Here is a 27,294-nt window from a genome sequence, read left to right on the forward strand (position 1 = left end):
TGCGTGCCTCCGCCTCGTCCATGGGCAGTACCTGTCTCTCGAGGTAGTTCATGTAGGGCTCCGTCCAGTCCCCAGCGTTAGAGGCGACTGCGACCAGCACGGAGTCGGGTGCTGGCGGATCGGCGATGTCGACCTCGCGGGGTGACCGTACCGAGTGGCGAGTGAGAATGTCGAGGAAGACGCCCGGCGGAGGGGGTTGCCGCTTGGAGCCGAGCCTGGAGAGTGCGTCGGCCTCCTCGTTCTTTCGCCTGTCAACCCACTCGACGATGTAACCGGTGAAACTGGCGCACAGAAGATCTCGGAGCACCGCGACAATCTACCCCAATCATGCGCTGATCATTGGCAATCATTGCCTGATCATAGCCGGTGGCATGCATGGCTAGCGCTGGCCCGCTCCCTCTGGCTCGGCAGATCTTCTGCACCGATGAAGTAATGCCAGGCATGGTTGATCCAGCCGCCCCGACCACAACGGATCCCTCCTAGGGAAAAACCCGGTCGGTGCGCATGCACGTGGAAGCAGCCCACCGGTCCCCCTTCTGGTTGCTGCTGCATGGCTGCTGCAGTGCCAGCTGCGATCCACCCCGTGGCGACGGCACAGACTGCCCATCATGTGCATGCATGCGTAGCTGGGCGTCGGCCAGTGGACGCGCAACAGCTGCAGGCACCTACAGCTCCTCCCTGTCGGCTAACAACCCCACTGCCAAGATTCCGACGTGGGGAAATCCCGAGGTGGATTTTCTGGGTGTAGAATATGCATAAAAATCAGCACTTACTTTGTCATTTAGCACCAGATTTTCAACATGAGATAATGGCTTGGAAAATAGATTATTTTTACCCAAATTTTGGGCAGATAGGGGTGTACGTGTAGGGATAAGTTGCACATTAATAGATCCAATCTGAATCGCCTCAATTTGTTGAACTTGCAATTGCATCCCATCCACCCCATTGTTCTCATAAGAATCACCTTGTCCATTATTATTTGATGTAGCTCCCTCATTTGTTCCTTTGGGATCCATATCCATAGCATTACCCCCATTGTTCTGCTCTCCATTATGTGCATCATCATTCCCATCATTACCATTGTTTGCCTCTACCATATTCACTTCTTGGGACCCATTAGCTGCCTCCACTTCAAAATGCGGCTTAAAGAACCCCCTTCTAATGAACACATCATTGTCTTCAGGAATAAGATTACGGTCCAAACACCCATTCTTGGTCCTAAGCACCTTATTGTTACGAGTGTATGTCATATCAACATCCAGAGTCTTTCCAAAGAGAGTTCCCACTCCCCATAGGGATACATAATCTGATCTAATGTCATTTGGCAATCCTGATACACGAATCCAAACTTCTGGCAATGTATAAAGTGGCTGCTCCAAAGATGACCAGAGATCAAAAGTCAAGCAAGATTCCCTGTCTGTGCATATGTAAGTACCAAAATTCTTCAATCTCTGAACTCCATGCTTGCTTGGTAGTTTAACTCTGAATACATTCTCTCTGAAATGAAAAACTTCACAACTAAACTTGTCAAAAGGTACAATCTTCTTTGATTGTTCAATTATTTCAGGGATAATCATAGCATCTCCATCAACAGTGACTTTGGCTAACTTTGGATTCTCAACTTTGGCCTTAAAATCACCACAGGGAAGTTCAAAAAACATGAGTGCCTCATTTGCATATCTATGTATAATTGATGTAGGCTTTGGAGCTTGAAGAAGGTGACAAGGTGGGGCTGCATGATGGATTGACTCACAGAGATCACAAAAAGGCGTAGGACAGTCATCAACATAATGTTCAGGTTGTTTACAGCGAAAACATCCTGTTTTATCATCCTTCTTCTTCTTTAGAGGACCCTGGCCTTCATTGTCTTTTCCTTTTGCTCCAGCTCCCTGAGTATCCTGAACCCCCTGACCTATCACCGTGGCCTGCTGTGGAATTGCATTGGGTGCCGCAACCGACATCACCGCATGCTGACTCATACCCCCAGCCAAACTATCAGGAACAGCTGCAACCTGCGGTGTCGCCACAGCCGGTTCCGATATTTTGGTAGCTGCCGTGACTGCAGGGACAAAAGCATACATTGTTTGCTGTAACAGATCAGCGACGATGACATTCCTTACCGGCGCGCCAGCCCCATTGTCACGAAATCAATTCTGATAGCCCCCAAGACCTGTGTTCCATCTCTGTTGATTCCCACCATAACCAAATCTGTTACCGTTGTTAAAATTAGTACTTCGCTAAAAATTTGTATTAGTACCGCCCCAATTCTCCTCTTGATGTCCACTGCCCATACCTGTACCGCTAGACTCACCATGGACAAAATTTCGACCTCCTCCAAAGATAGTGTTTTCAGCATTACCTTGAACACCACGACCTACACCGTAGCCATGTCCGCCACGGGCACCACCCAGATTCTGTTGGCCCCGCACAGCATTGGCTCCCAACTATTCACCATCTTCTTTCCATTACCTGGTGCTTTTGAACTGTTGGTCTGTAAAATATGATGATATCTAGGACTCTGAAAGTGTTAGCAGTAGGCGGCATCTTCTCTCATTGTCTGCTACTTGGAAAATTTGTACCACCCTCGTCTGCAAATAGGTGTTTTAGTTTATCTAGATTCTAGATACAAGTATATCTATATCTAAATATATTTTAGTTATAGATACATTTTCGTTATCCCCTAGTAATGAATGACACCTCATACCTACCTGACAGAGAAGCAACACGGAGCTCTAAACAAAGTCGTAATAAGAATCGATGAGAGAAAAAAAAAGGAAATGAACGCGAGCACGTGCACACCTGCGCTTTCACAAGTGCAAGTTGCAATGGTTGAGAGCGAAAATAAGGACAGAGCCGCCTCGGATTCTTCTACCACGTTGTCACCACTAATCTAATCTTGGGATCAGTCATCCATGTCTCCACTCTCGTCCGAGTCCACCTCTCATCTCCCAACGGCCGTGCCATTTTTCAGAGCCGACAAGGGCGAAAGCCCAAGCTACCAGCTCAGTTTGTTAATCCTCTTCTTAACAAGTTCAAATAGCACGTACGGCCGCGGGTTCATCGTCGGTGGCTCACATGTTCGCCTTGCAGAACCTCACCAACCATCGATAACCATACATAATTAGTCAGTTGCCCACGAAACCGTTGCTCCGTCCTCCTCAATCCTCAATCCTCACACTCGGACAGCTCAACCCATCTTAGGCTGATGCCAACGCGGGCTGGAGGCGGGGCGGTACCGCCCGCGTCGGGGTAAGAGGGAGGCGAGAGGTGGGCGAGACGCTAGGGGGCGGTACCGCCCGCCTATAGTCCGCGTTGGAGGCGAGAGCGGGACGAGAGGGAGGCGATAGCGGTGCTAGTGGGGACGGTAGGGAGGCGATAGGGAGGCGGTATGGAGGAGAGAGGCGAGGCTATAGCGCATCGACACCGCAGTGGGGCGGAGTGGGATGAGAGCGAGGTGCGAGTGCAAGGCGCGTGGCGAGGCTATAGTGGGGTGATGCATTACTACCCGCCTTACCCAGCAGGCAGTAGCTGCTCGATCCACTTCAGTGCGTCACAGCCACGCTGCCACTAGCTGCACTCCAGAGTCCAAGCATTGCTCCGTCACTAGCTAGCTCGGCCATGGCGGGGACGCAGCTCGCCGTGGCGGTGCTCCTCTTGGCCTGCAGCCTGCAGGCGCCGACGGCGACGGCGTGGGTGAGCGCGCACAACATCACGGCCTTCCTCAACGGGCACCCGGAGTACAAGCTGTACAACAAGTACCTGACCGAGACGCGGGTGTGCGACGAGATCAACACGCGCGCGGCCGTGACCTGCCTCGTGCTCACCGACGCCGCCATGGCCACGCTCGTCTCCGACGCCGGCGACGAGCTGGGCGCCATCAAGAACGCGCTGCGCCTCCACTCGCTGCTCGACTACTGGGACATGAAGAAGCTGCGCGCGCTCCCGGACGGCGACACGCTCACCGACACCTTCTACCAGGCGGCCGGCAACGCGGCCAGCAGCCACGTCGGCGGGGTCAAGATGGCCAAGCTGGAGGGCGGCGGGTTCGGGTTCAAGGCCGCCGCCAGCACGGGCGACACCTACGACGCCACCGTTACCAAAGCGCTCAAGCAGACGCAGTACGACTTCGCGGTGCTCGAGATCTCGGCCCCCATCGAGTTCGACGGCCTCTTCGACGTGCCCAACATCTCCAACGTCACAAAGCTGCTCGAGAAGGCCGGCTGCAAGCGGTTCGCGGCGCTCGTCGCCGGCACCACCGGCGTGCTGGCCGCGTACCAGGCAGCCATGGAGAAAGGCATCACCCTGTTCGCGCCCAGCGACGACGCGTTCATGGCGAAGGGCGCGCCGAACGTCGACAAGATGGCCCACGCCGACCTCGTCGCGCTGCTGCTGTACCACGCGGTGCCGTCCTACATCCCCAGGGCGTCGCTCAAGCTGCTCAAGTCGGCGGCCCGCCCGCTCCGCACGCTCGCCTCCACGGCGTCGGGGCAGTACAACGTGTCCGTGGTGGCGCGCGGCGACGACGTGTCGCTCGACACCGGCGTCCGCAAGTGCCGCGTGGCCGACACCGTCCTGGACGACACGCCGGTGTGCATGTACACCGTGGACAAACTCATGCTGCCCGTCGAGCTCTTCGCCGACGCGCCGGCTGCGGCACCAGAGCCCGCGGAGGCGCCGTCGCCCGTCGAGGCGCTGTCGACTTCTCCTCCCGCGCCGCCACCGGCTGACGTGCCGTCGGAGGAGGAAGAGCCCGCAGACCGCAAGCACAAGAACCTGAAGGCATCGTCCGCCACCGCCGCCGCATTCCGGTCGGTCGGCGCGTTCGCCGCGGCCGTGTGTTCCTTCTTTCTCCTACTCTGAGAGTCGTCGTCTCTTCTCCTTGAAAAACTTTTTTTTTCTTTGTGCTGTTTCAGCCATTGTTTTTTAGGGATTTCAGCCATTGTTGATTGCACGAGTCGCTGCCATTTCTCTGTGAAACAAACCTGTGCACATTTCGTTTCAGAAACACAAACAAATCCGTGCCAGATCGAGCAGCGACAACTTCATCTTCGACATTTCGTACGCCACTCAAGTTGGATCGTGCTCCGTGTAAAAAAAATAATACCGGAGGATACGGAACCATGGTGACTTTATAGGCTGTACCGAATTGTAAATTGGATGGAGTTGATCAATGATCATGCATGTGAGTCCTGAGTGTTTTGTTTGTTCTCCGAGGCAGCCCCCACTGAAGGCACTCAATGCAACAGATGCCCATTTGCCGGGCGCTTAAAAACAGGTCAGACACTCAGACTCCTAGTGCGGGCTGCCATTCCACTGTAGCCAGATCCGGCCGGTTGAGCTGGCGCTGTCAGTTCCTACGGATTTCGATCAATTCTGCCGGACCACCATCTGTTTTCAAATAATAACGGCAAGCAGGCACAGATAGAGCAACACATAACATGCATCGGTAGATAATCTTTAGCAGGTAAACTCAGTTCGTGCTGGACATAATTACACCCAGAAAGACATGACTCTCCTTTGTGAGGAGCCGAACCAGCTCGTACTCACAGAGTCGATGGAAAGAAATGGTTATGATCATACGGTAAAGGGGTAGCAAAGCTCAAAAAGGTAATGCGGTACTGCATCACATGATGAAAGTGAACAAAGACAAACGTTATGAACTCCTAATCGTTGGTAAATTGTCCATATTAATATTTGTAACATTTACACAAGAAATCGGTGTAAGCCCAATCATGATTTCTTATGTCACCAAGAAGACACAGCATAACTTGTAGTATGAGGCTGTAGTCACAATAAATATACTACAGTATACTATACTACACTATACCCTGCGGAATATGTACAACCTAAGTATTCGGAAGTACTAGATCTTGACTAGGGCTGGCAACTGGGCACAAGAGCTAAGCTAGTCTTTGGTGCTAGCGGCCCGCTCTTTCTTCTGACCACCAAGAATCCGGGAAATTTGAAGTCCTCTACTGAAGGCTTGATTGAACAGCATCCGCGTCTGGAACTCGGAGACGAAGGGAAACCATGACAGAACCGTGATTGGTGTAAAGAGGAGTACCCCCATGATTACCTCGTACGCCCGTGCGAGGGCACGGACAGATCCCCATAGCCCTGCTACCCGAAGGATAGGCCTGCAAGCTTGTGCAATCTGAAAGTGATGAAGCAGCCGTAAGAAACCAACAGAAGCATATAAGCCAGATAGGAGAAGCCATAATAGATGAAGCAGGCACAACACAAGCAGGAGAAAGACGAACCAGCAGTATTCCCCATCCGGTGGGCAAGAATGCCAGGATGCAGACAAATATATCTCGTATAGTCATGTGCAGAATTAGTATCAACACAACCAAAATAGCAGCGAATGAAACAAATATCATGAACTTGATCAGACGGAAGAATAGCTGAAAACTCGCGCCAAATCTCCGCCTTCCGACAGATATAATCTGAAAAGAGAGGAATCTATTTAGGAGAGGAAATTTAGCGAACATAACTTCTAGAAGTATGATGTTAACAGGACATGGTGCTATTATTCTATAGACATCGTATTGTATGATTCATGTTATGTTGACAAAACACTCTTTCTCACCTTCATAATAACCAATACCCCCAAAATTACAACCCATGAAAATAAGTATACCTGGAAGTAACAAAACAGAGAATGTTAGAGACCCACCAAACCGCCTAGCAGGCTAACACAATCCAAATACTCTTAGAACAGAGGCATACCAAGATACTTTTGTCATCTGTGACATTTAACTGGTAAACAAGGCCATACTGATAAAGGAAAAACCGCAGGGACAAAATTATCTCAAACATGAGTCCAATTATTCCTGAATGCTTCAAATGTTCCTGCTCCATCTCCCACCAGGATTCCCAGCTCTTTTCTGATGGCACACCAATCCCACCACTATTGCTGATCCACTTATTCCAGTCTGACCAATCGTCCAAAATTTTCGCCCACTCAAATCCCGAGGGGTTGAACAAAAAGGGTCCGAATAGCCATGTCAACACTAGGAACCACATAGTGAACGTAACAAATATATATGCAATCGTGGAGTGGGAAGAATGACCAAATAGTTCATAAATGATGAGCAGAATCATCAACTCGATGCCTTTCACAAAGTGGCTGCGAGAATATAGCCTGTAGTTCTCTGCAAACTTAGCATGAAAGACAACAAAGCCCCTACCGGTACTTCTGTACTGAGCACCTCCATGAAGCAGCATGCGTCCATAATAGTGAGTCTTTGTGCCAAGTGAAAATGTAAAAAATACAGCTGCCAATTGCAAGTTCATCATTATAAATTCACTTAGTGCCTGGCCAAATCCTTTTTCAAGGCCAATTTCCATCATCATGGGCAGGGCCATCAGAAAACCAAGCTGAACAAGAGACTGCGAGGCAAGGGCAACCTGAAGAGCATGATTATGACTGAATTTCCGCTGTGTCGAAAGCCCTTCTTCAAGTCCGCTGAGAGCAAGATAAAGACGTCCATACAGAAATACATAAACTGTGACAACTGTCAACTGAGAGGAGTAAAAGGTGTCAGAAAAAAATGTAGTTCATTGTACCAGAATACTCTAATTGCAAATTAATGCACGTCATTTTAGTTTTGACAAATGAAACTATTGATGGGAATATCAACATGAATCAACAAGTGTACAATATAAATGAGGCAAATATGCCCCCCAAGTTGCAGAACAGCCTATATTTGGAGTGAAGTAAGTTTGTAGGGCTAAAACAACTCATATTTGCAGATTAGAATCAACACAGTTGGTCATACCAGTGTACTGAAATAAAACCCCACAGTGGTGAAGTAGCATGAAAGCATTCTGAAGAAATCGAACCGGTGCCCAAGCCGGTAGATATCACGGCTAAGGGTCTGTTCACCATTTCCACTTGCCACCTTAGCCTCAAACTTGGAGATCTGATTTAGCCCAACATCTCTTCCCTTACCAACTTGCATATATTCATGATGTGTTACATTGCCTCCGCGGAGAGTTGAGTTATAGCCTGAAATATTGAATACAAGAGGCATTAAAGTATACTACTGATATCTACTCCCTCCGTTCCTATTTAATCGACGCGGGAGAGAGAAGGCTAATCAACAAATAACGTATTGATAGAAGTCAATTAAATCCGGACAGAGGTAGTATTTTACAATTTGTTCTTCTCCGCAAAAAATCTCTTTAATTCCTAACTGTTACTTGTTTGGGTGTGGGGGATATAAACTCCATTGCATAAAATAAAATACTAAAATTACACCCTTTAAACGCCACGGTGAATTTGACCTAAAGCATATGACTGATCACTAGATTAAATCATGAGACAAACCTGCAAAAATATCTTCACTTAAGTTGATACTCCTTGATGCCTTACTGACACCACCCCTCGATAGATGGAAAAGCCTATCAAATACATCAGGGTGGCCATAGTGGAACCGCACCCTAGACAAATCGAGTAATTGACTTAGATGCAGTTAAAAAGGGAACTTATTAGTTGAAAAAATAGATTATGAACTTAGTACATAACAGGAAATTATGCGATATATAAAACTAAAAATGTGAGCCATATATTCCCTGTGGTTTGCAACTTAGTCATGTAATTTGTCAATCATGTCTTTGTAAGGCATTACCTTGAAACATATTATCTTGTCATGATAGTTGATCAATACAAAATACAAATGAGACATGCTACGGAAAGGATAGATTAATGAAGTTACTAATAAAACAGTTATTACTTCGAATTAGGTGTTTCTTCACCCAAAGATAGGCATATACATTGGGGAGTGGTGTTTTGGAACATGGGTGCATATGCTCCCTATATTTTGAAATGCATCTTATGTACATTTTAAATTTCAAAAAATTGAAACAAAAAATTTGTACGTACATCTTCACGTGCTACGCGCTCACAAAGTCGTTTCATAAAAAATCGACTTATCATGTGACGTGTGTAAAAAGGCCAAAATTCAGTGCTAAAAATAATGTTTTTTCACAAGATAAAGTTTCTCCATTTTACATAGACCACAAAAAATACTAGTTTTTCATGAAACTTAGCGAATGCACATACATTATGGAGATGTACATGTAGAATTTTTTATCCAAATATTTTGACATTTCGAAATATGTTTTTCTGGTAGAGGGAGCATACGCACCCGGGAGCCGAATTGAATTTCCGTATACATTTTCTATTATCTGTTTCTTACTACTTCTGTCAAAATGCAATGGAAGATCAATAGTACATCAAATTGTAGCTGAACTGAATTTACAAGAATAATACTCTGTTCTGTTTAAAACAAATGTTCAGACAGGAGGGTATAATAATTATCCAAACTAAAAAGTAATCTAGCAGAACTCATGTCTATATGTTGTTTGAGTTGTTGCACTTCTTCCTTTGGTTTAACTGCAGTACGGAAAACTTTGAAGCACCATGGTTTTTAGTTATTAATTTCTGTGTTCTGTGTTGGTACATTTACAAGATCGAAAATACAAAATTGAAATTTGGTGGTTGCATTCCTTTTATGTGTCTTAATTTGAAGGGGTCTCTGTTCAGCGGACCCTCACATGAAATCTATGATGTGCTTGCTTTGCCATTTTCCTTGTGTCATTGTCAGAATAAATATTAAAGAGTATTTATGTTCATTCAAATGTTTTAAAATCAAATGTTATAATGAAATAGTTAATAGGAAAATATCTCACTTCAGAGGGTCTGCAAGCAGTCGTTGCCCAATAGTCACAAAACTGTGCTCCTGATTAGACATAAACCATGCAAGGGAGGAGACACTGCATCATTGAAGAAAAAGAGAGGTCAGATGCATAAAGAACAAAAAGAAAATCTCAATTGTGCACTACACCAGTAATCGACCTGCCAGTAAAGATGTGCTCCCTAACTCCAAGTATAGATGGATGCCGGACTCCATGTACTGTAAGGAACTCTTGAAGCAAGTTTCTCATTTTAAGTGCCTCTTCCATATAGTTATCCTACGAAATAAAAAGCATGATGACAAGTAAATGAGTTTGACCAAAGGCGTTAGCACAATTTCACAAAAAGGCACCATCAGCATGGTGGGACATACCTGGTTCATATCTATAGTTTGCAGGCCTTCACCACGGGTGAAAATTATTGCATGATTTTGATTTTCGGGCTTTCCTTCTCCCAACAATGCAGGGCCTGGTAGTTTTATGCGGTAGATAACCTTGGAAACATAAAAAAATGTGTTCACATGAGTAATGTTACAGCCTTGACAATTTTTTCTAACCAGACTAAATTTCAGAAATAAGTTCGAAGAACTAGTAGACTATATTTCTCTTTAATGACCCGTGTGAGTCAACTAGGTTAAGAAATACTACCACCACCATTTTCAGCACCTAGAGGATAGTTGACAATACCTCTTTCCCTTTCCTAGTTTATTTCTTTGTTCAAAGCTAAATTGCAATGTTCACATTTTTTGTATCTTCCTTCACTTGTTTCAGACCCATACTAAATTCAGGAAAAAAAAGTGTGTATTTTTGTTCTGCGCTGCACTTCACTAAAATTTATGACCTGCACAGAACATGATTTTACAAAAATTCCGCAGCACAGCCTGATCAAATTGGGTTATCTTACCTGATCAAGATTTTGTACTGGATCTGCAGATTCAGAATCCTTAGTTAGAGCAACCTTCACCAAAGTGGAGTAATAAGCTGTCTCTATTTTCTTCTCTCCTACTCTATCTTCCACCTGGTCAATATATGCTACACGGAGAGAAGGGTACCTGCGAAAAATGTAACTCCAGCAATTATGTTACACTTCAGAGGAAAATTTGAACACAGATGGAATGCATATATTATCAAATTATAAAAAGGATAAATATCAAGTGTGCGCTTATGTGAAATTGTGAACTTTATGTGGTTGAATGTACAAGTAGGGGTGTGGCACTGTGTAATTTCATGATCAAATGGTATTGCATCAGAGAGAAATAAAAGAAAGTTAAGTTTTCATGGTGATACGTAGGGCTTCTGGCACTACTTCCTTTGATTTCTTCTATGTTTTCTGTTTCTAGCAAATGCAATCTAGTTTGATAATGGAATTTCTCAGGGACATACAATATGCCTTTCATCTATGCCCACAAATATTTTGAGATTTTAAAAAAATTCAGAAAATTTCATGCAAGTTACATCAAGATATGCAATGCTGAATGGTATTCCCCAAAATATATTTTTTCTATTATATTCAGATATACGCAAAAGGATCATTTACGTTCTCATTAGCTGTAATATGTCTTGGGCGTTAGGAAGAGCAGAACGCTTGTCATTTCCATATTGCTGGCATGATACCACGTAGGTGAACTTCATATCAGCCAATGCTTCACATTGAGCAAGCAAGGACCTCTGCTGTATCTTCCACTCTTCATCTGATATTGACTCGGCTGCTTTATATCCTTCCATGAGATCTGCATAAAACCCATGTTGCAATCATTGAACCATGCCCTAGTAATGGCATCACACCTCTCTTCTTTCTATTTGAGTTTGGCTGGGGAAATAATGGAGGCCATAAGTACAAAAAGAAAACTATTGTAGGATAGCATATTACCTTCATGTTTGGCCATATCTAGAAATGCTTCAAGAATTAAAGCTTTTCGGTAGTACATCATGCCTCTAACTGTTCAGATCATTCAAATAATTTTAAATTAAGCATTATCAGGTAAAACTGAGAAATTGGCATTTATTTGGAAAAGGGTGACAATGTAGCTGGATTCAACTAATAAATGTTAACCAGTAGTACCTGTTCGAGTTAGCGTTTGACCTCTGTATGAAGCCCATAAACGAAGCTCCTCCTTCAGTTCCTCATTATCTTTAAGGTCTTCCTCCCAAACAACCCTTTCCTGAAAGTTCTTCCATTCATCTGTACACATGACCATAACCATACACAGTAAATGACCAACAATTCCAGAATATAATTTATTGTTAGGATAAGGATAAAATGGTCTTCCTCTTCAACCTGGGTAAATTTTCTGTAGGTAGAACAGAGTGGAAACTCCATCTTCATTTTCCTCCTCAAGCTCTTTTATTGAAAAAAGTACATGCTCATTGTAATACGGGGTCAATGCACTACAGACAAAAATGAAACCTTATCATTAATAACAGCAAGTATCAGATACGGGAAACAGAAACATATGAAATTAAAAGATAAGAGGAGGTTAACACCTCTATTTGTAACTTACAGAAACAAATCACTAAAGTAGATCTATATACTTGGCCACAGTTTGAAAAAAAAGTGATGAATGCAAGCTTAAAAAAAGATTAGTAAAATTAATGTGCAAGTTAAATATAAGAACTTACGAGAATGAAAGTGTGTTTCGGACTTTAGGAGCATCAGGCATATTCATAAACAAAGAATTGGTGAAAAATGTAAGACGCCTTCTGGCTTCAAGATTTGAAGGAACGTCCATAGCAGATTCTTTCACAGTGAGCAGTAATTCAAGCCTTTTTACCTGGAGCAAGAATTATATCTTTAGACAATAGGAAAAGACCCAGCTTCATTAGAACACCCAATAATTTTGGTATTGGCAAGTATTTATAATGGAGCAACTTGGTCAGGAAATTGTCCCTGGTGGCCTAATCTAGGAAATAGTGCACCTCATAAAAATAACAGGCATTCACGGTTTCTCAAATTTTAAATACTTCTTCACTAAAACCTTTTCTATCCAAGCATCTGTGACTTGTAGGGGAAACTTGATAGCTCCAGATGGTTGGAATAACTGATATTCTTGATCCCATGTTGTCAGTCCCTCAGGTCTTCGATATGAACCCCCATGACTTGACTCCAAAATACTGCCGAAACAATGACAAACCACAAAAGCAAGTTACTCACGAGATGAACCCTAAACAGTAAGCTATCATGGTACAATACTTCATCATCAGGGATATTTGCACAATATTAAAAAAATTGTACCTAGGAAGTTGGTCCTCCATTATATCTCTCGTTACAACCTCTAGCATATCTTGAAAAATCTTTATGACAGCAACCCTGTCTTTATCATCATTCCTTTTCTGATATCAACAACATAAGAAAGATGGAAGAATAAAATGAACACGATGACGCAAAACAGAAAAATTTGTTGCACAAACATGTGGATGGAGACTACATTTATGCTAGTATGTTGAACAAGCATTACGTAATGGAAGATATGTTTTCTTAGAAAATGGAGGCTTTATTACCCCTGGCCTTTGCACCGTAGATACATCTAGCCTCAGATTATTTGGTTTTACCAACCGAAATCAGTAAAAGTGGGCAACATTGTAAAGATCCACATAGTTCCTTAATGCACCATGCATGCAATGCTGTTCTATTGTTAAGTAAACTGCACCCTGCTAGTGGGCTCGTGGCTATAGTATGTCTGCTAGTGCAACGATGCATCTTTCTTCCTTGTAAAGTTTGAAGTTAGTGGTGAGTTCACTCTACCACCACCACTGTTACTTATATGATATATGTGGTACCGACAACTTACAAAGGAATTGAATCAGCAACTACAATCATCCACACAGGTGGGTTATCACTCATGCAAAATACATCAAATAAACAAAATACACTGTTATAGTCATGTGGAACCAACGTTTTCTCTTTATTTTTTTTGCAAAAACACACAGAAAATACGCTCTTACTCTCATAGGATCAACACTCTTTATTTGAGCACCCATGACCAGAAAGTTCTACTTATTCTAACATTAGGAAAGACCCTTTCCCCCTGCCGTATTTATTCCCTGACTACTATCCTCATGCTGCATCTCATCCTTATTGCCCAACGCCCCAACATCCCATGCAAAATTCAAAATTATGTCTCAGATCAAACCACGTCTTAATGGTCATTTCGTTGCTCTAGCATCCTTGTCTTTTCACCATCTATTATTTGACAGAACCACAAAATGGTCTGACACCAAAACTCTTCCGAATCCCCATGACCATGGCCTAACTCCTTGGCTTTGTGTGTATTATCTCAGTGCTAGTTGTCCGAAAAACAAGGTGTCATGTACTGGCACAAATCAATAGAACCACCACTAATGTGTTATGAATAGCATTCCGAACACCACCGCCACTCTGCTTCATTAGTGGGATCTGCATGTTCCAGTTTGCGGCAAAAGACAGACCATCTTGATTGGCTCAGGTTCACGCAAAGAAAAATGACTGCAGCTAGTAGTGTTGAAAAGTGCTGGAAATTGAGTTAATTTAGTGGTGTCCTAGTAGAGTATTTTAGTGGAGTCTATCCTAGAAGAGTGTCGAGCACTCTAGTGTATGAGTCAATATATATGAGCTATACATAGAAGGGTGTGGAGGTCCAAAGGACCACCCCATCCAGAAATTTCCCCCAAAATCTACAAATAAAAGTGATTTAATTGTTGTGTCAGCGTTTTTATCCAAGCCAATGAAAGACAAAGTCACAAACTACAGCTAGGTCAGCAGCAACCTAAAATGATTATCCACTTCGGACCAGATCGGCGACCTCTGAAACATTAGTTCCTCCGGTACAGACATCAGCTTTGTATTGACAGGCACACTTTCCAGGAATGAAACAATATTTGTGCTTAAGGAAACTAATTTGCACCCTTTTCCAGTAATTTGTTAGAAAGTAGAAAAGGAGATATAATTTATACTCCCTCCATTCCAAAATAAGTGTCGCAAATTTATCTAGATTCGTGTGTAACTTCATTTTTTTACAATTTAAAATATGTCATACATGCCAAGTATTTACCCATTTTGCAATTGAAAAGATCACTGTTAAAAAAATCGGCCGAGATACCGATTTATCGGCCGATTTATCATGAATTAGGTGGCAATCGATAAGATTTTGGCATCTCGGCTCATTTATCGCCTCACCGATATTTCGGCCGATTTTTAGCCTGATGACCGCTATTTTGGCCGATTTTGAGTGAAATCCCGCTGAAATTCGGTCTGGCGGTCGATATTTTCGTTCTATAGTCTTGTAGAACTATGCATTAGGTCAAAATTTCTATTTTTATTGATTCAAATGCAAGGAATCAAGGTAATACTTCTGTTTAATGCTTTAATATTATCTATACATAGCATATTATAGAAAATTTAGTGCCGAAAATTAGAATTTACAAAAAAAATAAGCCGATAAATGATCGACCGATAAAATCGATTAATCGTCCGATAAGCGATTAATCTCCATTTTGAGACTGACCGATAAGTTAGCGATTCACGATTTCTTGAACATTGGAAAAGATGGCATACATACCAAGTATTCTACCAGTTCAACGAACTTATCATAGAGATCTGGCAGGGATTTCATATTCAAATCTGTAATAACTTTGTCCTCAGCAATACATTTTTCAACTTCATCAAAAATTATATTTATGACCCTGAAAACAACAACAATAAAATAGCATCAAGTACACCGTGGATCAAATATACTATTTCTCCCCAAGTTTAACATATAAAGTCTAGGACTCATAACACATATATAGGAGAGATACCTTTTCTCCGGTTCACCATGTACAAGATCATTGATGATATTTTTGCATGATGCATAGCATTCTTCAATTGCACAAGAAAAATAGTAATCATTTTCAATCCTCTTTTTCAGGTCCCGATCTTTGCCATTGCTATCTTTAGCCATGTCAACAGCTATGGGGACCTGTCAATTCACATTATTCAAAACAAAATAAAAAGAGATTAATAAAGACTGCTTTTCATAAACTAGAAATAAATAAATAAACAAGGTAAAAGAAGAGAAGAACCATGCTGGCAAGCAAAAATGGTGGCCACTGCATAACACGAAGACCCTTATCAGCCACATATGGAACAAGTAGCAGTTCCTTCTCCCTATGTTAAAAATGGAGCACTTGTGGTCAGAAAACATAAGTGCAGTTGAAAACTTATAGTCCATACAGATAATCACCTGTTGTCTATAAGGTCTTCTTCTCGAAAGCTAGAGACAATCTCATTCCACATCTGTGCAAATCTTGCAGCTACCTTCTCTTTATCTTCGTGCTTCATCTAAAATGTCACATCATTAAGAATATATTTCAAATAAAGTTAGAACTCTAACAACAAAGTGCAAGAATCTCGCAAGAATTTGTAAACGAAGTGTATGAGTACCTCCTTAAAACGCTTCTGTAAATTAGACTTTAGACCTTTCTTCCGTCTTCCACCAGATGTTTCAGCCGGAACTAGACAATCATGCACGGCTAAAGGTATGGAATCAAAGCGAGATCGCAGCATTTCAAGGGTGCGAATCTGTCTCATCCAGAAAAGGAAAGTTATTTGTAAATAATTTCATTTCAGAAACTACAGTTATTCATATGAAACTCCGAGATAGTAGTTAGGTAACTAGAATGAAATCTTATTTGGGGTTAGCGTATCATTTTCAGCTCAACATCCTTTTGGGCTACTTCTGTAGCTTAATGAGCAAATTTTCCATTTACCACAAACAGTTCATTCAATCCAAACAAAACAAAATCATGTCATGTACAGATCCTGCACCAGTGGTGGCGGTGCTGTGCAGGAATCCAGGCAAGTTTGGCTTAGGGATGACATGCAGAAGGGCTATATGGGCCATATGCATCATTTCGATTAAGAAAAGTAGGGCCCATTGAGGAGCCTGAGTTAACCATTCGTACGTGCATTCCCTTGTAGAGTTCTAGTTGCCCACATCCCAATAGCAAACTCACCAGCCCCTCCACCCCGGTGGCAAGGATTGAAGTCTAAGCCACCCGTTGAGCACAAGTACTATGTACAGGATGAAAATAATTAATCGGGAAATGCTGACAGATGAAAATTTCAGTTGACAGCTCAAGTATGTGAAGTCTAGACCACCCATTGAGCAAGAGCACTATCTACAGCCACACAAGTACAGTACTTCTCTCTAATCTCTATAATAATTAGCCCAAGTTTTCTGTGAAAAGGTTTTCCTCTTTCACAGGAAAATGGCTGCAAGAAAAAGATACATCACACTGCATGTACAAAACGAACAATGTTGAGAAATTACTCAAGAGCCAACATTAGAAAACCATTCCTGAGAATAAAGTCTATTTGAAGAATTATAAATAGACATGAATGAACAATTAATAAACAAACCTCTCCAAGCCGTTGGAAAGCACCATAAATTCCACCAAATAGAGTGGAGAAGATTGTATACCAAATTTGTGTGTCCATGAAATACACCTAGAAAGCAAAGAAAAAAATGCCCATAATCACTGCAGTGCTCCCTTTGCTACACAACTGCAACTGTCATATAGTGGCTGCCTCATACTTCTCGTAAGCAATCATATGGCTATAAGGATATTGAAATTCAAGGAAAAACAAAGGAAGTGAATCTACCAAAATGACTGGAACCCAAAGTGCAATCACAACACCAATGTTTCCCTTCGCTGCATAATATAATTTAGGAATGTTATAAATAAAACAAAACAAAACAAATAACCTACATGAGATAAATACCTCTTGGAAAAAACTCATGCCACCGGAAATGATTTATAGGGAATTTCATGATATCCTTGGTGGGGTCAACAAGAGGCTTGATCTACAATAGTAAGCACGGACAAGTGAGTCAGAGATACAGTTGTTCAAAGTAAACAGATTTATTTGCACAAATATTAAAATTTACATGGTTTAAAATCAATTAGGTTCAAGCACTCCTCCGACTTCAAATGCAACCCACCACTTTATTATGATATGTTGCTTCGAGGTATCAGATCATCATGGTTTCCGTATGTTCTATCTTATAAGGTGCAACATGTTAAAAGTGTCTAGCAAATAAATTTATGAAAAATTTGCATTACATACTCAACCTGTATTTGTAGAAAAGTATGGCTTCTTTTGGTAAACTTGGAAGATCCCTAGACTTGCCCTGAGATTTCACTTAGGTTTATAAACTTTCAATTCGTTTCACTTAGGTCACTAGGACTCCTTATTTAGATAATGAAGTGCTAGCATGGCAACATAATAACTCACTGGGGTTGCAAAACTAATGCCAAACCTTAAACTGGATGATCAATGCAAAAAATTTAGTGGCATTGTAACTATTTGTTGGCTATAAGTGCAGTAGCAACTGAAAACTGAGGTTTACATGGTCAAAAAAAAAAAAAACTGAGGTTTACTATTGCTGTGAAATATTTAGGTGGGCTCTTTAAGGTGGGCTCTTTTTGAATGGTATGTTCGCGTTAAGGTGGGATTTTTAGCAGCACTTGGATGTCACGTCAGGATCGTTAATCCCATATTCTATTCAATACCAAATCATGGTGCAAACAGTTCTTTGCAAATCACGTCAGGGCCTACTTGAAGTATGTAGAATAACTATATTAGCCTCAACAATTTAGATGTTCTACTTTATGATTGACTGATTATGTAGCCTCCTATTTTCACAAACCTAGCCGAGTATGTTCTACTCGCTTCATTGCTGCCACTCCTATGCCAACAAGCAATAGAAATTCACCCAAAAATTGTTACTGTGTGCAGGGAAGAATTGCCTCATATATTGGAAGACACTAGACTCAGTTGTGTTCAGTAAGTTAATATTCCAAAAAATGGTAAATAATAAATCTAAAATAACTACCAATGACCTCGCTGTGGCCAAACACAACTAATTTGATCCTGAAGCACGAAAAATGTTTCACTATTTAGGCTGAAAGTTATTGACATAAACAAGGACAAAATGATAATGTGTATATATAATTACCTCGACATAGTAGCTAAATACGAATTTTGTCAAAAGAAGAGCAACCCAAAACATGGTGTACCTAGAAACACCCAAACATGAACATGTTAATGTATGACCTTGCAATTATATATGTATAACTAATTATCATGGATCCAATATGTAGTGAGAAATAACATATGCACTCTTACATGAAAAGTGAAAAGGGGCTTTCATGCATTCCCCTACCAACAAAAAGGCGAGGCTGCAAAAATGCATGCAACGTAAGTTCACAATGTTCAACTAGATATTAGTAAATGATTTGTAAGACTTGTACTGAAATTTCAGAAAAATACTCAATATGTGGCATCAATATCAAAAAAGTAAATTACACCAAGAAGTATCTTACAAACTAATAAGATAATTCAAAACCAAAAGAAAAAATAAATCAGAAGGCCAATCTTTCTACACATTATATACTTAATTTAATTCTCATATAATTAGTTTATATCTTTGTTGTGCATTTTCATCATTCATTACTAGATACTCCCTCCGTCCCAAAAAAGAGCTGCTCAACTTTTTGTAGATATGGATGTATCTATAACTAAGATATGTCTATATACATCCGTATCTAGACAAAGTTGAGCAGCTTTTCTAGGAACGAAGGGAGTATATTTAGTTTAAAAATATTTCCCTTTTCTTAATATTAGTTCACTTTACCAGAATAGTTTGAATCTTGGCAAACATAAGTCGTTTCCAATCTGTAGTTATTTTTCTCATCATTTAAGTAATCGAGAGAAATAGAGAAAATAAAGGGATTTTACAAATAATTACACTTTTCATGGTTTAAGGTAATATTTTTGTTTACAAAATAACGTAAATATCAGCACAAAATTAAAGGGCATATTACCTGAGACCACCACATGATCAACCTCATGAACTTGTAATCTGAACCTTCAAGTATCCGGCGTAGAATTGGTAAAGCAAAAAGTGCCGCACCTAGCATATTGGGCAACAAGTATATGACTGCTGCAATGACAAAGAGTGATGGTTGATTTCGACCATTTCCAAACCAGTTTTTGATGGCCCTAATAATTCCCGTTGGATTCTCCCAGATATATGCATACGTAACCGGCAGTAATATCACCCACAAAGCTGCCAATATAAACTTCAGGACATATCTCAGCTTGACTGCAAATTCCATCGTTCTCCTGGCCCTCCAATTAAAGATTATGTCAAGTGTAGCTGTAAATACCAACGAGTATTCAAATCACAGATGAACTTGACAAAACCACATAACAATCATGAATGGGTGTTACAGTTTTGTGCTCAATGAAAGATCTTATTGCTACACGATTATAAGCTTGGGTGACCCCAAGTAAAAATTCCTTCCGTAGCAAGTTGTCATGTGTAAAAACTTCTGCCAGGATACATTCCTTCCAAACTTACTAAACTTAATCAAACTTGTGCCAAATGGCAAGAGCAAATAGGCGTAGTTTACTCTGTCTCGTATTCAAAAGTGTCTCATATTCAGAAGTGATATTCTACCACCAAACCTAGTCATATGCTTGTCTCCAGGGAGATATGATAAGAACGCAGTGCGAATATTTTCCAAAACTTCAGCATCTTCCACCCGTGATTTTAACCCATATCAGAGATGAGGCAACTAAACTACCGCTGCTAAACCTACAAACTCTTGCGTCGGGAGGATATGCTGGCCTTCCTTTTTCTTCTCTTTTTTTGGATTTCATAAACTCCTCTTTATGCAATGAAAATAGACAAACTACATGGCAAATTACATATAAGATTCTTGAGGGATGAAGAATCGATAAGAGGGAGAAGAAGCACGCGCGGCACACACAAATCAAAAAAAGTAAGAATGTGGTTTAAAAAAAGGTAAACAAGTAACAAGAGACAGTATAGCAGGTTGGTATCAAGATTACATACCTTGTCCAAGATTTAGTATGGCAGAAGTGATAAAGATGCTCAAGATCCTCTTGAAAACCAGAGGATCAAAAAGATTACCTAATGAACCTCCTTCACTCCAAGCAAGAATTACCAAAATCTGGAATTAGAAATCAATAGGTGTGTTAAGCTGAAAATAATATTTCAGATATCTAACACTGAACTTAATGCATTTGAATCTTCAAAACTATGAAGGAAATGATGTTATGAAATCAGCAAGAACAGGAAATTAATACCAAAATGAAAGGAAATACCTGAAGAGCTATAATAAAGAAGTTCCACATTCTATCAAAACTCCTGAATATGTGCCAAAATGACCTTAGCTCGACAAAATTGACCTTCCCTTTCTGCTTGTCAGCTCTTACTGTGCTCTGAAAATAAAAAGTTACACTGGCTATTGTTGTACTTCAAGGCAATAAAAACATAACATGGTAACACTAAGGCCGGTCCTAAATGGGCATTTTTATTTTGTATATGCCACCAATAGACCTTTTCAAATATTTATATGCCATCTTAGGAGGCGTGTAACAATCCCTATCTTTTCAATGAAATGAAACGCAAAGATTCCTTTGCGTTTTCTCGAAAAAAATATATAGTTATATGCCATTGCTAAAGTTGTCTTGTACTGCAAAAAGAATCATTTTGATTTACTCTTTATGTCACTACCGTTACACTCACCAAGTATTCTCATTTATATTTTTGGAATTTACCAAGGGTAGACCGTGTAATTTCTTCAGATGTAAATGATCTCTTTGACCATGGGCCAAAAACCATCAAACTGTAAAAATCCAAATCCAACTAGAGGACACCGAAACCTACATGTAGATGCGCCCCAGACTAAAGGGATACAAAGGAGGCGGTAGAGTTCACCTCAACCCAAGCCACCTATCTCCCCCTTACCTAAACCCCTCATCCATCGCCGGTTGGGCCTACAGCACCTTATTTATTGATACAATTTGGAGTTCCCAAAAAATCATAAAAACAATCTATGGAGTAGAGCATGTTATAAACTTGTAATATGGGGACCTAAAATACTCATGGAAAAATATGAACATTTGTATTTTGTAAAAAAAGGGAAACCCTGTCCATTTATCCCTCTTTTTTTACATGACATAATCATAATTTTTTAACAAAATCCAACATTTTATAGCACTTTACAAGAGGCTCAAAACTCCAAGTGTCACTTGTTGCAGACAAACCACTTGCGCTTGATCCATGTAATGATTCTTCTTTTGTATGTAAAGACCATGAGATGCTGCTATCCGAGTTGGAGGGGTGCCATAGTTTTCTCATGCAAATAAGTAACACTGCTAGAGGGAAAACTGACGGCAGTAGCATGCAAAACTAAAATGGAGTCTCGCAATGGCATATAAATAATTCAGCATTTGCAACAGCTCATACGAAATAATTGGGCTTACTTCATTTCTTTCATCAGGTGGATTTGTAGGTTGACAAAAAAAATCAGCATCAGCTCGCATAGGCCAACCAAGCCGAAAACAGTCAGCAGACCTGCAAGTTGACAGATATAAAATCCAGAAAGCAGAGGTATAATAAACTATAAAGTCAGGAAAAACGCATACCAAAAATATTCATTAAGATCATCGTAGTTTCTCCACTGAGAATGGTTCCCTTTTTCTATTTTGCTCCTTTCAGCTTCCTGAAAATTATGGTGAAGTACTTAAAACTGTAGCAAGTGAAGAAGCATAAAACACAGGTGAGACAGTCAGATGATGGTTGAGAGCAAAGCCAAAGTGTACCTTTGCAATGGTAGAATAAATTGGAGTGACAACCTTTTTCAGAAAGGCTTCTTTCTCACCACCATAGGCTGGCTTCACATATTCACCCGTCAAGGCACTCACATTTCCAGCTAGCATGCCATACATTTCAAATGCCATCTATAAAAACATTGTAGTATTTCATGACTCAAGTACAGAACTCTGCAAACACTCCATTAATATAACTTAGCAAGGTTGCAAACTCAGAATTCTACAGAAGAAATGATACGGTAGCAAAACAGACCATAAAACTAATTGTAGATTGTGCCTTTATTTCAAATTATCCAAGAATAAAATATCACATTCACATGAAGATATATATTTAAATTGATGTACCTCATGTTTCCATAATTTTACTTTTCCAAAAATTGTATTAGGATACTGATAAAAATAACATATATCAGTATATAATGAATTCTACACAGATTTTTTTTCTTGAAGTTCATACTCAATGGTTATCAGTGGCATATGAAACAGGATAAGCACTAGAACCCGGTCAACAAATTTTCTAAAAAAACTACTACATTAACACAGAGCTGACACTGGACTCCAAATCAAATATTCGTAGCCATTAGATTATGCCTCTGATAAGCTCTAATGTACAATTAAGCCAATGAATCCCCTAAGGTTATTAGTTGGTTATTTGGTGTTCCCTCGATAAATAATAATTCCTAGTAGGGTATAGCACATATAATGAAAATATGCCCACAGTGTTTACACTGCTATATTTTTCTTGCACCAACCCCGGATATGTCGTTCACAAGTCAAATGCAGATGTGGATAAGAATATGGGGGTCAGTTATTGCTTAGGAAAGGCACTGCTAACACTCTCAGTATCAAGTATCAACATAAACAAGTTCATTGGCAGCATGTTGCATGTATCCATTTATATCGAAGAACTTCATTACTTGCTGATATTATCAGAAAGGGGTTTTTATCCATTTAGTTTATATATCAGTCCTAGGCAGATATGACAAGCATGAATCAATTGATGACCATTAATGGAAAAATAAAGAGTAACCTTGCTGAATAAAGATGGTAAAATGCATCTGACAGCTAACTATACAGAAACTTTTGAGGGAAAATGATACTTGAGATGAAGAAAGTTATTATTGTCCACACCATACATGATGATATATGTAGCAAACACATTCTGGCATAAATCGCAAATTTGCAGCTTCACCCCAGATAAGAAGGTACAGACCCATATACAGTAATTTCCGCTGCTGCACCTCTTGCTGAATTGTTGGCAACCTATTGTTGAGAAAGACAAAATAGAGAATCAGAGGTGACTAGCTGTGGAGCACAGCAGGCTTACTATCCGTTTTTGAGAAAAATCCAATACTGGTTTTCCAACATGGGAATCTGGTGTGTTTTAGGGTAAAAACATCTCAAGACAGATTTCCACCTTCCTTCCATTATCAGTGATTAAGACCATAACAGAAGGAAACAATGAATATTACTGTCTTTTATTCGCACTAGATACGTCCCCAGCATATAATTATAATAGTTAATCAAATTGAGTGTGTACCCTAAGACTGTTTTCCAATCCAGACACGCGCATATGGCATTCCATGAACAGTAGTGTTTCACCCTACTACTTTTGGTGTGTGCTAAATTCCTTGAATAAGGTGACAAACATTGTCTTACTTAAATTGGTAGGGTGGACCAACAACCACCTGTGATTAGGAACTGTTGGCTAGTATAACAAGCATTACAGTTGTAACCACGTTCAGATATTCTCTACATGTGTCCACAGTTTACACCTCCGTGTTCAATATGCTTTACAATGAGTGAACTTTTGCAAATTTTGAGTACCAGAAAAAAATAATACACCAGTTTGGTGCATGAAATGTCATTTATCTTATAGGTTTGTGTGTGATTTCCATAATAATTTAACCAACTTCCTAATGATTTTCTGGTGATAGAGATTCAGTCCACTAAGCAGACATAAGGGAACAGTCTATCTCACAACAAAAAAAAACTTTAATACAAACATTCAAAGAAGAAAAAATCAACAATAGGATAATAAAATAGGGTATTGAGGAAGTCACCAAAGGCTACTCTTGCGACCAAGATATTTGCACCACTTTTTGTAGTTCTTAAACAACTTTTTCATCACGTCATTCAGCGCATTATCATCCAACTGCAGCGGGAGTTGTGAAACATCAGATCTCCCAGAAAATAAAATGGCATATAACCAGTAGTAAAAGTAAAAAAAAAACTGTTCAATCTAGGTTTGAATGTATACAGGCAAGAAAAACCTTTGAATGTTCATCAGTCTTTGGATTTATGCGTATATGTATGTTAGCAAGAAGTAAAATCAGATGCTCCCTCTGATTAGAGACGTTATCTGTCTGCATGTTGAGAGGTTAATGAAACATCAGATACAAGGAAACAAATTGGTCAAAAGTAAACATGAACAATATAAAACTAAAGTTATACAGTAACAAAAATAAATTTAGACTGCCTTTCCTGAAAGCCAAACATAGCTTGTAGCCAATCCAAGAGGTCCTCGTTAACCTTCCGCTCATAATTTTTGGGTAGTGGAAGACCTCTAGTATTGCGAAGAGCAGTAGCAGCGGCTTGGATCTTAAAAGGTAGAGAAAACACCATAAAGTACTTTACTTGGACAAGTCAACAGGATACTTCCATAAAAACGAAGGGCAGAGAAAAGAAACCTCCGGCAATTTCATGAGTGCCTGATTGCCACTGTCTGGATCAAGAGGGAGAATGTTAAAAGGAAGATATATTTTTGTCTTCTCTTTAACCTCGTCAGCCGCTTCCAAGATCTAACGAGAAAAAAAAAATTAGCTGGTAACTGCTGCCACTTGTTATAGGAGTATTATCGATGTCAGCAAAGCGCAACAGGGTCGAAGGGAAGTCAATTACCTCATCGTCAACTTTAACAGAATGTTGTTGAGTGACGGCTTTTAAAACCTCAAATAGAACATTAGCGGTCTGGTAGGCTTTGATAAGTTGAGCACTGCATGAATGATATAAATACATAAGCGGCCACATCAACTAACAAGGAAAATTATCAAACATAATAAGACAGTAATATACCGATCGACTTGGTCAGAAGCATTTTGAAGTGCCTGGATATATTTTTTGTAGTAGTGTTGATAGAAGGTCTGTATTTCCCGTGCATCACTCTTTTGGGCCCTTCCGGTCAAGGTGGGTACATTCTCCTAAACAAAAAAAAATCAACAGCCAGTGAAATGTATAATCCCATAACATGGTTGAGTCTTAATTCAAGCAAGACACCTTGTTATCCATGTGAAATCCAATCTGAAGCACAATTTTTTCGATAAAAGGGTGATTTATTGCTTAACCGGAAGCACAATGCAAGACTCACACTTACAAGATGATGTAAACTGATGCAATTATTAGCAAGTGTAGAAAATGTTACTAGTACAAAAACATAAAACAAACTGGTACAGAAAAATGGCGCGCGCGTGCCAGAGATGGTATGAAGGCATATGAAGAATCAGCACGTAGGTGGGGGCTAGATGAAAACAACTACGCAATAGAATTACTAAAAACGCATACCCTTTCCAGCCGTTGTAAGAGAGCAGTCTTGAATTGCCGGACACCTCGACCGCTTGAAGTTGGATCAAGTCTGTGAGCCTTTTCAAACGCGTAGAATCGGCCTATCCATCATTGCAGACATACACATCAATGCGGAGTAGAACAAGAATGGACCATTATATCCTATAAGTGGAAAGATATGACTAGTACTACTCCCATATTGCGGCACCCCATATTCCCACCCCATGCCATGATTAGGCAGCATGTTAACAGAACAGCATTAACTAGCTTTTACACTACGAGGCAGTGTAAGCAGCGTTGTGTTAACTGTATCTGTTCTACTACAGAGTATACTGTTGAAAAGCAGAGAGGGGTGGCTTACAGAGGTATGCGACTCGGGGGTTGGACGCCTCGACCTCGTTGGCCACACGGAGGATGGGCGCGATCTCCACGAGCGACGACGGCACGACCTCGCTGTCGAAGATGGGCTCGCCGAGGTTGACGGCGGTCTGCGTCCTGAGGATCCGGCGCGGCCCCGGCGGCTGCATCGGCCCGGCCCGGGACAGCGTCCGCGACAGCGACGTCATCGCGGCCGCCGCTCCCCGTCGTCACCGCCGCTCTAACCTGCACACACAGAGAGAGAGAGACTGAGAGGTCGAGCAGAGCAGAGCACCGAGACTGTTCCGGAACGCGCTAGTGGGTTCTAGCTAGAAGGCGGGGGCGTGAGCGAGCATTACCTTTGCTGCTCGCGTCACGCCAATTCCACCAACCGGTTCGGGCATGAGAGGAACCGATGAACCAACGAAATTCAGAAATCGGCTGGAAACCGAGCCCGTCGCCGGGATTCCCTGAGTTCCAGCAATCCTAGCGCCTCTCGCGGCGCGTGCTGCGCTCAAGGACCTGGCATGGTACGAGACGAGAAGGTCAGCTCGGAAGTTCTAGAACGTTCTCGAAGCTTCTACGGAAGTGGGAAACGAGGCGGGGCGGTTGAGCGAGCGACTACGCACCTTGCAGGCTCAAAGCGCGGCGGGCGGAAAAACCCCCACCGAGTCCGCGCGCCGCCTTTGGAGGAGAGGCCGGCCACAGCGACGTCCTTCCGCACGATAGCGGGGCGCCGGAGCTTGTAGAAACCGCCGTCGGGAGGTTGGAGCGGAGCGCGCAAGCGGCGGGGAGGGGTTGTCGGCGGGCGAGGTGATCAGCGGCGGGCGCGGGAGGCGGAGGAGGAGTGGGGATTTGAGTTGGCACTTGGCAGTTGGGACTTGGAGAGAGCTCCGGGTGGGAAGTGGGAAGAGGACAACACTGGTGGGGGAGGAGACGCGAATCTTGGGGTTATTTACGGAGACCTGCCACTGAGACGCCGATGGATGGGTGCGTTCGTGCGAAAACGGTAA

The 27,294-nt window shown here is 41.6% G+C and overlaps 2 protein-coding genes across 2 annotated transcripts; one reads left to right on the top strand and one right to left on the bottom strand.

The window, feature by feature from the left end:
• Nucleotides 1-3,618: 3,618 nt before the first annotated feature.
• On the top strand, nucleotides 3,619-4,860 carry LOC124694510 (fasciclin-like arabinogalactan protein 10). The gene has a single exon (XM_047227495.1). The coding sequence runs from the start codon at nucleotides 3,619-3,621 to the stop codon at nucleotides 4,858-4,860; it is 1,242 nt and encodes a 413-aa protein (XP_047083451.1).
• Nucleotides 4,861-5,652: 792 nt separating this feature from the next.
• On the bottom strand, nucleotides 5,653-26,771 carry LOC124701286 (callose synthase 3-like). The gene is made up of 43 exons (XM_047233335.1): nucleotides 26,641-26,771; nucleotides 26,286-26,527; nucleotides 25,925-26,025; nucleotides 25,439-25,563; nucleotides 25,265-25,358; nucleotides 25,054-25,164; nucleotides 24,848-24,964; nucleotides 24,637-24,729; nucleotides 24,427-24,518; nucleotides 23,500-23,626; nucleotides 22,355-22,492; nucleotides 22,178-22,254; nucleotides 22,016-22,106; nucleotides 20,852-20,968; nucleotides 20,580-20,697; nucleotides 19,543-19,877; nucleotides 18,845-18,897; nucleotides 18,675-18,735; nucleotides 17,438-17,519; nucleotides 17,318-17,367; nucleotides 17,075-17,161; nucleotides 16,097-16,234; nucleotides 15,897-15,994; nucleotides 15,736-15,820; nucleotides 15,472-15,632; nucleotides 15,234-15,357; nucleotides 12,932-13,029; nucleotides 12,675-12,810; nucleotides 12,319-12,470; nucleotides 11,978-12,087; nucleotides 11,762-11,881; nucleotides 11,570-11,638; nucleotides 11,237-11,429; nucleotides 10,604-10,751; nucleotides 10,074-10,193; nucleotides 9,863-9,978; nucleotides 9,697-9,780; nucleotides 8,333-8,445; nucleotides 7,782-8,011; nucleotides 6,730-7,524; nucleotides 6,590-6,640; nucleotides 6,261-6,446; nucleotides 5,653-6,154 (listed from the first exon to the last, which is right to left on the bottom strand). Exons 2-43 carry the CDS (start codon nucleotides 26,488-26,490, stop codon nucleotides 5,906-5,908), a joined length of 5,850 nt encoding a protein of 1,949 aa, XP_047089291.1. The 5' UTR covers nucleotides 26,491-26,527; nucleotides 26,641-26,771; the 3' UTR covers nucleotides 5,653-5,905.
• Between the last annotated feature and the right edge of the window lie 523 nt (nucleotides 26,772-27,294).

This window comes from Lolium rigidum, chromosome 3 (assembly GCF_022539505.1).
Source record: "Lolium rigidum isolate FL_2022 chromosome 3, APGP_CSIRO_Lrig_0.1, whole genome shotgun sequence".
NCBI classification, from domain to species: Eukaryota; Viridiplantae; Streptophyta; class Magnoliopsida; order Poales; family Poaceae; genus Lolium; species Lolium rigidum.

Bases quoted from the DNA above. Each gene is read 5' to 3' on its own strand.
- LOC124701286 (XM_047233335.1), bottom strand. From the start codon at position 26,490: ATGACGTCGCTGTCGCGGACGCTGTCCCGGGCCGGGCCGATGCAGCCG. The intron at 26,026-26,285 runs GTAAGCCACCCC...AATGATGGATAG, and splicing joins CCCCCGAGTCGCATACCTCT to GCCGATTCTACGCGTTTGAA. The intron at 10,194-10,603 runs GTAAGATAACCC...TATGTTTCCAAG, and splicing joins CAGTACAAAATCTTGATCAG to GTTATCTACCGCATAAAACT.
- LOC124694510 (XM_047227495.1), top strand. From the start codon at position 3,619: ATGGCGGGGACGCAGCTCGCCGTGGCGGTGCTCCTCTTGGCCTGCAGC.